We start from the raw sequence: 13,505 nt of genomic DNA, 5'->3' as shown, positions 1-13,505 counted from the left end.
ATAATTATGCTGATTTCTTTGCATCTGGGCAAACAGTCACTTCTTAATTTTGAATTTACTTTCATTAATGCAGGCAGGAACTTTTTTTCTTGGGGGTGTCACTATGATTTATGTTGGACAGGGTCATTTGACTGTGCCTCTGGGTGCATTCAGTAGTCAAGACTCTATTATTTTCTTGGTTATAAATAGCTGTAGTGTGCCAGCTTTCTAAAATGCTGGTTGTTGTAGTGGTGTACCTGGTGGGTGAGCAGGCTCACTGCCCCCTGACAAGCTAAGGTGGCATGGGCAATGGTGTTAGTAGAAGTTGGGAAAAGTTTGTCTCCTTCCCAAGTGCTGCACTCTTGTATCAGATTTTGTATTGTGTTGTGCCAGTCAACTTCCTAGCCAGTAGGTGACATTTTCAGGTAAAAGCCAGCTGAGGTGGTACCTGTAGGGTTTATGCTTGAACTGTGTTAACAGCTGGAGAAGTGCTCCAGTGTTTCAGGTGGTGGGTTGGGCTCTGGAGCACTCAAGAGCTTCAGTCCCACCCTCCCTCTAGGAGGGGATGGTGGAGCCAGGGAGGGGAAGCCTACACTCAGGCCCTCCAATAGCAAGTGCAAGCACCAGCCCTGACAGGGTGGTGGGGAAGTCCTCAGGTCCCTGGAGGAAGTTGCTGAGGTCTCTTTATGGTAATCCCAGTACCACAAACTCAACAGGTAAAAATGGGATCAGTTTCTCCTTCACATCTCTGTCTGGGCATTCAGGATGTTCAGTTAGGTTAGACATTGCTATTTGCTTCTAGGCTGCAATTATGTTAGCAAATTTTATATTGCACTGTGTGGGTTCACCTCCTGGCCATTAAGTGGTGCTTGCAGGTGAGAGCCAGCTACGGTGGTAGCAGTAAGTTTATGCTTGACCTTTGTTAACCAGGAGAAATGCTCAGGTGTCCCAGGTGATGGGTTGGGCTGTGGAGCTCTCAGTGGTTCTAATCTCATGCTCTGCCTCTGAGGCAGGGGTGAGCAGGCAAGCTGGGGAGGGCTGGGATGGTGAAGCCTGCACTTGGGCCCTCAATAGTGGGCATATGTGCTGGCCCTGACAGGAGTCAGAAGGCAGTTCTTAGGCCCATGGAGCAATACTTCAAGGAGGAGCAAAGCACCTGTTACCATGCCATAGAGCCGGCATAGTTGGAGAGGCAACTCATGCACCACAGCCAAGCAGGCAGTAGTGGAACCCACCTTGCTTTAATGCTTTCAACCTGACAAGCATCCTTGCCACAGCTTGCGGCTGGCAGCAAGCTGAGACAACCAGCCAAGTCACAAATAGTTTGTCTTCAGATGGCAAAACTGCTGCAGGCCATAAACTCACTGCCTGTGTCAAAACCATGGCTTCCAGGCCAAATCTCTTCAAGTCGTCTTACAAAGACAGGGTGATCAACTCCCATGCCTGTGGCTAAAGCCCACATCACATTCACCTCTGTTCTAGCCATGGGGACTCCTCCCCTACTCAAGGCCAGATCACAAATTTCCCTACCAAAATTCTCCAAACCAATAACTGCCTCCTGTGGTGGCTGGCAGTTTCTTAGGCACTCCTGGTGTTTTTTGTTTTGTTTTTTTTTTTTGATAAAATTTAGCAGTGTAAATTTATACACAGTATTTTGCTATTTCCAAGTGGGTGAGGTGTGCTGACAAGCTTCTAATCTGTCATCTTGGAAAAAATTATTATTTTAACCTGGTTACTTTCAAGATTTTTTTTTCATTTCTGGTTTTAAATATTTGACTCTGCTTACATATATTTGACATTTTTCTATTTACCCTACCTGGAATTCACTCAGATTCTTAGATCTGTATCTTATATTTTTTAATAATATGAACATTTTAACCAATGTTTTTTCAAATATTTTTGTGACACATACTATTCTCTCTTTCTGAGACTTCAAGTACATGTACATTAGATGTCTTGAATTGTAGCACAGGTCATTGAGACTCTGTTCATTGTTATTCATTTTTTCTCTGTTTTTCAGATTCAATAATTTTTATTAATCACTCTCAAGTTCATTGACCCTTTTTTCTACCAACACCAGTCTACTGTTAAACAGTAAATTTTTATTTCACGTATTTTAATTTTCAGTTCTAGATTTCTTGACTGAGATTCTACATATGTTTACTTATTATAAGAAAATTTTCTATAAGTTCTTGAGCCTATATACACTAGCTACTTTAAAGTCCCTGACTACTGAATGGAGTCATCTTAGGGTTGACGTGTTGACTCATTTTCTCTTGATAGGGGCCACAATGTTGTTTTTTTCCCCAATGTTGAGCATTTTGTAATTACATACTGAACATTGTGGATGATAAATTATAGAGATTCTGGATTCATTAACCTGGGGGCACTTGCTATCTCTGAGTAGGCTTAATCTCATGAAGTTTTACTAGAATAAAGTTCTTGAACTTGTCAAACTCATTCACCTTGACCTGCTACAAATACATGCAAGGATGAAATTCACCAATTGAGTTAGGAATTTTTTTCTCTGGGTCTTCACAGTACTCTGTGTATTGCATTAATCACACTGCACTGAAATGGGTTGCAAGCAGATTGTTAGCTACTCAATGCAAGACTAGGGCCTTATTTATCTCTACATTCCTAGTGCCTAACCCAGTGTCTGACACTCAGAGTGAACAGGCATTTCATATTTGTTGAAGTAACAAACTAAATAATTAAAGAATCAGAAACTATACAATTCTACACAAAGTTCATAAAATACTGGAATATGTGAATCTTTTAATTCAGAAGCAAAGATTATATAAGCTCAGTTCCGACTGACAATATCACTGAACCACAACACAAGATACAGTTAAGTGCCCATGGTAAACGTTTTTAAAAAATACATTCATGATCATCAATATATTTTATTTACAGGGTCAGGGAAGGAATTAGAACATTTTAGAAGAAGTTCATCAATTCTGAGTGAAATGAAGTTTTAGGATCTCAAAAATAAAGTTTATTCTTTGGACTTTATTCTCTGATAAGAATTAATACAGTGTGTGTGTGTGCGTGCGTGCATGCACACGCAGGCACATGCACACGTGTGTTTGAATGAATGGATGAAGTAATAAAAATGGACAAAGAATAAAAAGCATGGAATTCAGAATTACTAGATTTATAGTTAAGGCTCACTTCTATTTTAGTCCTACTGCTAGTTCTAACAATGAATATGACCTTGGAAAAGTAATTTAAACTACCATTTGCAATGGATATATCCGAAAACTGTGGGACTAGTACCTTACAGGAGTGTTATAAGAATCAAATGGGATGATGAACACAAAAGACCTTTGTAAACTCTAAAGAGCTATATAAACATTAAAGATCGTTATTAAATGAAATAATGCAAATAAAGCATTTTATCGCAATGCCCATTATACCTAAAGCTTTTAAATGTTAGCACCCTCCCACAAAAATATACATGTGCATGCATGTATACATATACACACACACCGCACACACTCACACTTGTGTTCACACCTTAGCGGCACAACAAAACTAACTTAGGTTCTTGTACCCTTTAAACATGTCATTTTCAAAGTTAAGCTCTCTGTGACACATACTACCTGCTTATCCTTGGCTTAAGTTTATCTCTCCTGCCCACTTCCATGCTTTCTCTTCTCCCAGAAACATTTGCACCCATCAATAAAATGTTTTATTCCACTCATTGTTGGGAGGGATGGAGCCATCGTCTCCTCTAATCCATTATAGGTTACAAGTGATGAATGTAAAAGGATATCAGGTAAAACTAGTTTTTCTCTAAAGAAGTTACAAAATCAACACTGTAAAAATCATTTACAGAAGTTATAAGATCCATAATAGTCTTTTCATAATTTTCCTAAAGATAAATGTTTAAATGTCTTAACTCTTGATTTTATATGTCAAGCTATCAAGCAATTATTTTAAAGATTGTCAAAATAATGGTCCTGCTTATAGCTAAAACATATTAATCCAGTGTGCAATTTTAAGTGACTAACTAATGTAAATATATGATAAATAGTCAGCTGAGTTTATTAGGCAATCCTGCAATGAAGGCAAATAACTTCAAGTATGCACTCAGGATTGTCACCTGTACTCTGTTATTTTCTCTGTTACTTGATTTTAGGTAAAAGGAGTCTATCAGACAAACAGAAAGAATATAACAAGATGTATCTATCAAAAAATACACCTGAGGAAACCCTTGGACAAGACTTTATACTCAATAGATGTTCACACATTCATTTATGCAAAGGTATATTAAGCACTTACTTTTTGCCAGACTAGTATTCAACAGGGCAATGGGCATACAGGTGAATAAAACACCTGCCCAACTAACACTTCTGCATTTTTAAGGTTAGTGTGTCTCTGTCAGACTCTTCTCTTTCCCTTATCATCTTCCCTCATCCTTTGCAGACACCAGTTGACCCAATGCCACAAAAAGTTAATTAAATATCACCTCTCTATGAATGTTTTCTGACCTTCTAAATAGATTCCTTTTCTGAACAACGCCTCTGACCCCAAACAACAATCCTGTGCATGTGCCTTTAGCAAGTTTTTGTACTTCTTGTTATTTTGTCTGCTTTCCCACTGGACTGTGAATTACATGAAACAGAATCTCCGCATTAGTCGTTAATGTAACCCCAGAGATAGTTAATTGCTTGACACATAGTGCTTGAAATAGGTAAATAGATTTAATAAATATGTGATATTATGACTATGTTTCTGGTGAATAAAAGAGCTTAACAAAAAACATATTAAAATAATAAAAGTATTTGAAATGTACAAAGGAAGAAAAATAAAGGAGTATGGATAGAGTGAGACATTGGGGAATAATCATGCACTCAGGATGAGTGCAACAAATAAAGACAACAAAACAATTGAGATAGTGAAAATAATGCCACATTTACTATCAATATAAGCATTTTGCATAGACAATAGGAAGCAGCAACAAAATGACTCACTCTTCCTAATTCATCCTCCAGGAGGGACCTGTGACCACATAAACCTACCCACTCTTATGCTATTGCACTTTGCCTGTAGATGCTGCTTTCTCTAGTGAGTCTAAATCCATGCGAAGTATGTAAAACAACGAACACTAGTGGGGTATTCACTCATCTACAAAGTGTTGGAGGAGCAGGAATTGTATTGAAATACTTAAGGAATACAGGAGGGAATACAGGAAGGGATGGAAGAAGACAGAAAAACTTTCAATAAGACCACACTTGGCCTCTGATATTCCCCCATAACCCATTATTCCTCAACCTCCAAGCTGAGAACCACCCATACCTTCCATATTCTCTAACTAGTGTAAGAACAGCAATGCCTATATAGGCAAAACTGGACCAGGTCAAAGGATCCTTATTTAAGAGGGTGTAAGGATATTGTAGATATCAATAGTCTCTGAAGGAAGAAAGTTGGATCTGGTCTCATATTTCTGTTTGGATTTGAGGGAAGAAATACTTATGCCAGAATTAACTCTCTAAGAATACGATGAAAAGGTCACATTAACACCTATATTAGAAATGTAGTGAATAATTTCAAAAAAGTTCAAAAATCCTCTGACACCCGCCCAGGCACCCCCTAGAAAACTATGAACCTCAGGTTAAGACATCTTTTGGGAAGGACATCAGGCTGGTCAGTAGGGAGACCCTGCTATCAGCTGTGATGTTATCCAACTGGGACAGCCAGTTGGGGATCAAGGGGACTCTGTGCAGAGACCCTTCACCTCCAGTTTGTGACCTCCTCACAAAGGGATCTGTAGAAGACAGAGAAGATCACAGGTCACCTAAAAGACACTTAACCATATTTCTGTGGTTAGGAACAGAAAAATAAAACTCGAGAGTAAGAGATAGGAACTGACTTGAGGATGGAACAACAGTAGATGTCATGAGTGTGTGAAAACAGATGTTTCCATATCTGTGTCTCTTAGAAAGTACCTTCCAGCTCTGTCTCAGAGTAGAGATAAACTCTGGTGGGAAGATTCATAAAACAAAATATTCCCACAATGTTTCCCATTGAGGGTATACAATAATGTAGCATAGTTATGCTTATTTTACAAATAAATATCTGGAGAAATATGAAGCTTGCACAGTTTGCTGAGAGAATGGAAGTTAATGGCATTTATCTTGGACCCTAGAATTAGTACAACCAATATCTAAGACAACAACTTCAATGTCACTGAAGCTACTACATATAAATTAAAAATCTAAAAAGCTACCATAAGTTGAAAAGAGACGAGTCTTCATGAAAAGTGCATCTGGATAAAAATGTAGTTTCAGAGAAAAGCCACCAGTATGTGTTCTTTCTGCTTATCCCCTAGGGAACAGCAGAGATTTCTGCCTTGGTTGCACAGAAGGAAGGAATACACATAGAAATGAACACTTGAGGAGCGAATACAGCTGGATAATAAAAGAAGAGACTTTTTTTTCAAAGCTGTTCATTTTTCAATCCGCAAGAATTAAGATATAATTACAAAATGACTGTCACATGGAATATTATTTGACTCCTGAGAATGAAAGCTTTCTTTTTTATGTAAGCAGAGAGAAATAAAGGTTGGTGTCTCTGCGGCTTATTTCCCTAACACCGCTGCCACCTATGTTCCCACTGTCTCTACTCCACATCCCCTAACCAGACAAGCTCAAAGATTTGACTGTCAGAGAGTTCAGGTAAAATGGGAGCCAAAAAGCTTTCAAAACTGAAATCTTCAAGCACAGAAACAAGTAGTCTTAATCCAGCTTGGAGTGATTCTTGTATCTGGTAACAAAATTCACCAGAGCAGAAATCCTGCTTTCTGCCATGCCTAGAACACTAAACAGACAGGCATTTCTATTCTTTGACAGTATTCTCAACAAATATTATATTTGATGAACTTGTGTATTGTGGCGTGTTTGTGAGTAGACACACTACACTGGGCTAATGGTCTCTTAATAAAATAATCCAATCCATTAAGAAATATTTCTGCCCACAACTCTGCATAGGGCATCCTTTACCTCCTTGTTTCTCAGACTGTAAACAACAGGGTTCAGCAAGGGAGTGATGATGGTGTACGTCACTGAGAGAACAAGGTCTTTTTCTATTGAACTTTCTGACTTCAGCTTGAGGTAGGCAATGGAGGCACAGCCACAGTGGACAATAACCACAGTGAGGTGGGAGGCACAGGTGGCAAAGGTCTTCTTCCGGCCCTCAGCTGAGGCAATTTGAAGGATGGAAGAGATGACAAGGACATAGGAGATAAATATCAGGCCTATGGGCACAAAAATCACAAATGAACTTACACCATAATTTATTATCTCATTGATAGTGGTATCAGTGCAAGAAAGTTTCATGACTGGGTAAATGTCACAAAAGAAGTGGTCTACCACTGTGCCACAGAATGGCAAATTGAACATGGCTGTCACATGGAGAACTGCCATAGTCGGACCAATGCCAAAGGACCCACACACCAGCTGGGCACATAGTCCCTTGCTCATGATGACAGTGTATCTCAGGGGTCTGCAGATGGCCACATAGCGGTCATACCCCATTGCAGTAAGCAGGAAGCAATTATTAGTGGCCAAGATAACAAAAAAGAACATTTGTGTAGCACAGCCTGCCAAGGAGATAGGTTGGTTATGAAAAATGAGGCTCAAAAGCATTCGTGGCACAATGACCAGTGTGTACACCGTCTCTGAACTAGCCAGCATGCTTAGGAAGAAATACATGGGAGTGTGGAGATGATGGTCAATGCAGATGATAGTCACAATGATGATGTTAGCAACCAGAGTTAAAATGTAGACAGTTAGGAAAACCACAAAGAGGGTTATCTGATGCTTTCCAAAGCTAGAAAATCCCAAGAAGATGAATTCTGACACTTCTGTGAAGTTCTTTCTCTGCATTCTGCTATATCAGTGTCTGAAAGCAACAAATGGAGTCAACAAGGAGTAAATTCTCAACACTAATTGGACTTTAAAACAAAGAAAAATGATAACTGTACTGAGACTGAATCCAATTTCCTTCTTTTTGATCATGATGCTCATGCAGGGTCCTTGCACATGAAGAGAGAAGCCTACTTGTGCCTCTTTGGGGCTTTATACATATGAACATTGTCACTGTGGAGCAAATTACTTTCTGCGCATGGAGAGGGCTTCTGCATGCCTGCTCACCTCACAGACATTATAGTGATGTTAGGAAGGGAAAAAGACAGCAAGGAGAAAGCCATGCTCTATATTTCAACCAATAATAACATCCACTCTTTAAACCCTCTTAACAAGGAGGACTCCAGTGAAGCCCATGTCAAGAAAACCATAAAGATGAAAGTTTTGCAAAAAAAAAAAAAAAAAAAGATATAGCAGTTTGAAATATTTGAAGACGGAAAACTTTGAGACGTGGTCACTGGATTTCATAACAGGGTCACCAAGGAGCTTTTACACAGTGTTTCAGTTGAATTATGAATATAGAAACTTGATTTTGGAGAGGTAATGTGGTCCAAATATGTTATTGTACTCTCAAAACGGAACAACTACAACACAAATTCTGCCATTATCTCTCTACTAAAATTGATCACTCAAGTCCCATCAAAGAAATCTTTTTTTTTTTTTTTTTTTTACTGATTCCAGTAGGCCTTTTGAGTGAAGTCAGGAAGAGAGAGCTGTGACAGAAAACGTTGTGTAGTTGCCACTGTCATTATAAAGGACTGGGACAACTTGAGGTGTAGAAGAGACTCCGGAGTTGAGAGAGAAATCTGCAGCTATCTGTAGCCCAACTGGCTTAACTATTTTTAAAAATATGGTGAACATACAATTTTGAGAAGCAGAGATACTAATCCCTTTTGTCAAAAAGCAAGCACGTATAAACTGTATGGAGAGCATATATCTGATCCTATGGTTCTCTTTAGTGACCATCTTATTGTTCTCCCTTTATTTTCAGAAGTATTAAAACAGGCTTTCTTTCCCACTCTCCATAATTCCCTGCAAGTTGGCTTTGGCATGTTCATGCCCATGAGATTGTTTGCTCAAATGTCACCAAAGAATTCTCCATTGCTAAGGCCACTGGACTTTGTTTTATCTCCTTTTTCTCATCTTTCTCTGTTTAAACACTTCGAACTCCTACCTCATGGAAACATTCTCTGACCTTGGTTTCCATGAAACCACACTGTTTTTCTCTCTTCCCAGCACTCATTTCGTTACCTTCCATGAATCTGCTCATTCTCACTCTACCATAATTACGTATGCTCTTCTCTGGTACATCCTTAGCCCTTGTGTGTGCGATTTTTATGATGATTGTTCTCAAATCTCTATTTTCATCACCATATCTTTTTCCCAAGTCTCCAGCTTACCTCCCTCTTGGCTTCTCTATTAATGTTTCTTGCAATCATAATAAATTTCATATTTTTGAAAGCAAACTAAACATTAACCTTTCTTATACTGATAAAAAGCTCTCTATTTCAATTTTTCTGTCTTCTTTAATGACCTTGCCATTATACCTGTACATTAATGGGTCAACATTTTGGAGCCATATCTATTTTGACATCACATTCAGTGGGCTTTTTCTTTAAAGTTATGTCTCCTCTCTGTACAATTTCTGAATTCACAATGACCTACTTAAGACTAGGGTACCAAATCTTCTAGCCAGAATAATGAAACATATTCCCATTCTAAAATTTATATGAATATGTGGAAGACCAAGAATGCTAAAACAATTTTAGGAAAGAAGTACAAAGTTAAAGAACTTACACTACTTCATTTGAAGACTATGGTAATCAACATTGTATGGTAGTGATGCAAGTGCAGGCAATAGAAAAAAATGGAGAGTCCAAAAGTAGACCCACATATATAGCCACTGATTTTTGATAAAGTGCTAATGTATCTCAGTGACAGTATTTTCAACAAATGTTGATAGAAAAAATGAATGTCCATATGGGAAAAATAAACCTCAAACCTTATCTCATGTCACACACACACACACACACACACACACACACACACAAATTCAGAATGAATCATAGATATGTATATAAAAGATAAAGCTATACAAATTCCAGACAAAAATAAGAAATAAAATCTTCAATACCTTGAAATGAGCAAAGATTTCCTAGATATAAAACAAAAAGTGGTGGTCGGAGCCAAGATGGCCGAATAGGAACAGCTCCAGTCTACAGCTCCCAGCATGAGTGATGCAGAAGATGAATGATTTCTGCATTTCCAACTGAGGTACCAGGTTCATCTCATTGGGGATTGTCAGACAGTGGGTGCAGTGCATTGAGCATGAGCCAAAGCAGGGTGAGGCATCGCCTCACCCAGGAGGTACAAGAGGTCAGGGAATTTCCTTTCCTAGCCAAGGAAAGGGGTGAGAGATGGCACCAGGAAAATCGGGTGACTCCCACCCTAACACTGCGCTTTTCCGATGGTCTTAGCAAATGGCACACCAGGAGATTATATCCTGCACATGGCTCAGAGGGTCCTACACCCACGGAGCCTTGCTCATTGCTAGCACAGCAATCTGAGATCAAACTGCAAGGTGGCAACGAGGCTGGGGGAGGGTCACCCACCATTACCGAGGCTTGAGTAGATAAACAAAGCGGCCTGGAAGCTCGAACTGGGTGGAGCCCACCGCATCTCAAGGAGGCCTGCCTGCCTCTGTAGACTCTGCCTCTGGGGGCAGGGCATAGCCAAACAAAAGGCAGCAGAAACCTCTGCAGGCTTAAATGTCCCTGTCTGACAGCTTTGAAGAGAGTAGTGGTTCTCCCAGCATGCAGCTGGAGATCTGAGAATGGACAGACTGCCTCCTCAAGTGGGTCCCTGACCCCTGAGTAGCCTAACTGGGAGGCACCCCCCAGTAGGGGCAAACTGTCACCTCACAGGGCCGGGTACTCCTCTGAGATAAAACTTCCAGAGGAACGATCAGGCAGCAACTTTTGCTGTTCACCAATATTTGCTGTTCTGCAGCCTCCACTGCTGATACCCAGGCAAACAGGGTCTGGAGTGGACCTCTGGAAAACTCCAACAGACCTGCAGCTGAGGGTCCTGACTGTTAGAAGAAAAACTAACAAACAGAAAAGACACCCACACCAAAACCCCATCTGTACATCACCATCATAAAAGACCAAAGGTAGATAAAACCACAAAGATGGGGAAAAAACAGAGTAGAAAAACTGAAAATTCTAAAAATCAGAGCACCTCTTCTCCTCCAAAGGAACGCAGCTCCTCACCAGCAACGGAACAAAGCTGGACAGAGAATGACTTTGACGAGTTGAGAGAAGAAGGCTTCAGATGATCAAACTTCTCCGAGCTAAAGGAGGAAGTTCAAACCAATGGCAAAGAAGTTAAAAACCTTGAAAAAAGATTAGACGAATGGCTAACTAGAATAACAAATGCAGAGAAGTCCTTAAAGGACCTGATGGACCTGAAAACCATGGCATTAGAACTACGTGATGAATGCACAAGCCTCAGTAGCCGATTCGATCAACTGGAAGAAAGGGTATCAGTGATGGAAGATCAAATGAATGAAACGAAGCGAGAAGAGAAGTTTAGAGAAAAAAGAATAAAAAGAAATGAACAAACCCTCCAAGAAACGTGGGACTATGTGAAAAGACCAAATCTACGTATGATTGGTGTACCTGAAAGTGACGGGGAGAATGGAATCAAGTTCGAAAACACTCTGCAGGATATTATCCAGGAGAACTTCCCCAATCTAGCAAGGCAGGCCAACATTCAAATTCAGGAAATACAGAGAACACCATAAAGATACTCCTCGAGAAGAGCAACTCCAAGACAAATAATAGTCAGATACACCAAAGTTGAAATGAAGGAAAAAATGTTAAGGGCAGCCAGAGACAAAGGTCAGGTTACCCATAAAGGGAAGTCCATCAGACTAACAGCTGATCTCTCAGCAGAAACTCTACAAGCCAGAAGGGAGTGGGAGCCAATATTCAACATTCTTAAAGAAAAGAATTTTCAACCCAGAATTTCATATCCAGCCAAACTAAGCTTCATAAGTGAAGGAGAAAAAGAATACTTTACAGACAAGCAAATGCTGAGAGATTTTGTCACCACCAGGCCTGCCCAAAAAGAGCTCCTGAAGGAAGCACTAAACATGGAAAGGAACAACCAGTACCAGCCACTGCAAAAACATGCCAAATTGTAAAGACGATCGAGGCTAGGAAGAAACTGCATCAACTACCCGTGAGCAAGGAATGTTCTTCCATTTGTTTGTATCCTCTTTTATTTCCTTGAGCAGTGGTTTGTAGTTCTCCTTGAAGAGGTGCTTCACATCCCTTGTAAGTTGGATTCCTAGGTATTTTATTCTCTTTGAAGCAATTGTGAATGGGAGTTCACTCATGATTTGGCTCTCTGTTTGTCTGTTGTTGGTGTATAAGAATGCTTGTGATTTTTGTACATTGATTTTGTATCCTGAGACTTTGCTGAAGTTGCTTATCAGCTTAAGGAGATTTTGGGCTGAGACGATGGGGTTTTCTAGATAAACGATCATGTTGTCTGCAAACAGGGACAATTTGACTTCCTCTTTTCCTAATTGAATACCCTTTATTTCCTTCTCCTGCCTGATTGCCCTGGCCAGAACTTCCAACACTATGTTGAATAGGAGCGGTGAGAGAGGACATCCCTGTCTTGTGCCAATTTTCAAAGGGAATGCTTCCAGTTTTTGCCCATTCAGTATGATATTGGCTGTGGGTTTGTCATAGATAGCTCTTATTATTTTGAAATATGTCCCATCAATACCTAATTTATTGAGAGTTTTTAGCATGAAGGGTTGTTGAATTTTGTCAAAGGCTTTTTCTGCATCTATTGAGATAATCATGTGGTTTTTGTCTTTGGCTCTGCCTTGCTCATGGGTAGGAAGAATCAATATCGTGAAAATGGCCATACTGCCCAAGGTAATTTACAGATTCAATGCCATCCCCATCAAGCTACCAATGACTTTCTCCACAGAATTGGAAAAAACTACTTTAAAGTTCATATGGAACCAAAAGAGAGCCCGCATCGCCAAGTCAATCCTAAGCCAAAAGAACAAAGCTGGAGGCATCACACTACCTGACTTCAAACTATACTACAAGGCTACAGTAACCAAAACAGCATGGTACTGGTACCAAAACAGAAATATAGATCAATGGAACAGAACAGAGCCCTCAGAAATAACGCCGCTTACCTACAACTATCTGATCTTTGACAAACCTGAGAAAAACAAGCAATGGGGAAAGGATTCCCTATTTAATAAATGGTGCTGGGAAAACTGGCTAGCCATATGTAGAAAGCTGAAACTGGATCCCTTCCTTACACCTTATACAAAAATCAATTCAAGATGGATTAAAGATTTAAACGTTAGACCTAAAACCATAAAAACCCTAGAAGAAAACCTAGGCATTACCATTCAGGACATAGGCATGGGCAAGGACTTCATGTCCAAAACACCAAAAGCAATGGCAACAAAAGCCAAGATTGACAAATGGGATCTAATTAAACTAAAGAGCTTCTGCACAGCAAAAGAAACTACCATCAGAGTGAATAGGCAACCTA

The 13,505-nt window shown here is 39.8% G+C and overlaps 1 protein-coding gene and 1 long non-coding RNA gene across 4 annotated transcripts in view; both read right to left on the bottom strand.

Moving 5' to 3' along the window:
• LOC104003352 (uncharacterized) overlaps positions 1–13,505 on the bottom strand; it is an 81,311-nt gene that overhangs the window by 25,910 nt on the left and 41,896 nt on the right. The window lies entirely within an intron of this gene.
• On the bottom strand, positions 2,802–8,155 carry OR10J5 (olfactory receptor family 10 subfamily J member 5). Its single transcript, XM_016930105.3, has one exon. The coding sequence runs from the start codon at positions 7,869–7,871 to the stop codon at positions 6,942–6,944; it is 930 nt and encodes a 309-aa protein (XP_016785594.1). The 5' UTR covers positions 7,872–8,155; the 3' UTR covers positions 2,802–6,941.

Source organism: Pan troglodytes, chromosome 1 (assembly GCF_028858775.2).
Source record: "Pan troglodytes isolate AG18354 chromosome 1, NHGRI_mPanTro3-v2.0_pri, whole genome shotgun sequence".
NCBI classification, from domain to species: domain Eukaryota; kingdom Metazoa; phylum Chordata; class Mammalia; order Primates; family Hominidae; genus Pan; species Pan troglodytes.
This window is presented reverse-complemented; position numbering and strand designations above follow the sequence as displayed.

Excerpts from the sequence above, each read along its gene's own strand:
- OR10J5 (XM_016930105.3), bottom strand. The coding sequence starts at position 7,871 with ATGCAGAGAAAGAACTTCACAGAAGTGTCAGAATTCATCTTCTTGGGA.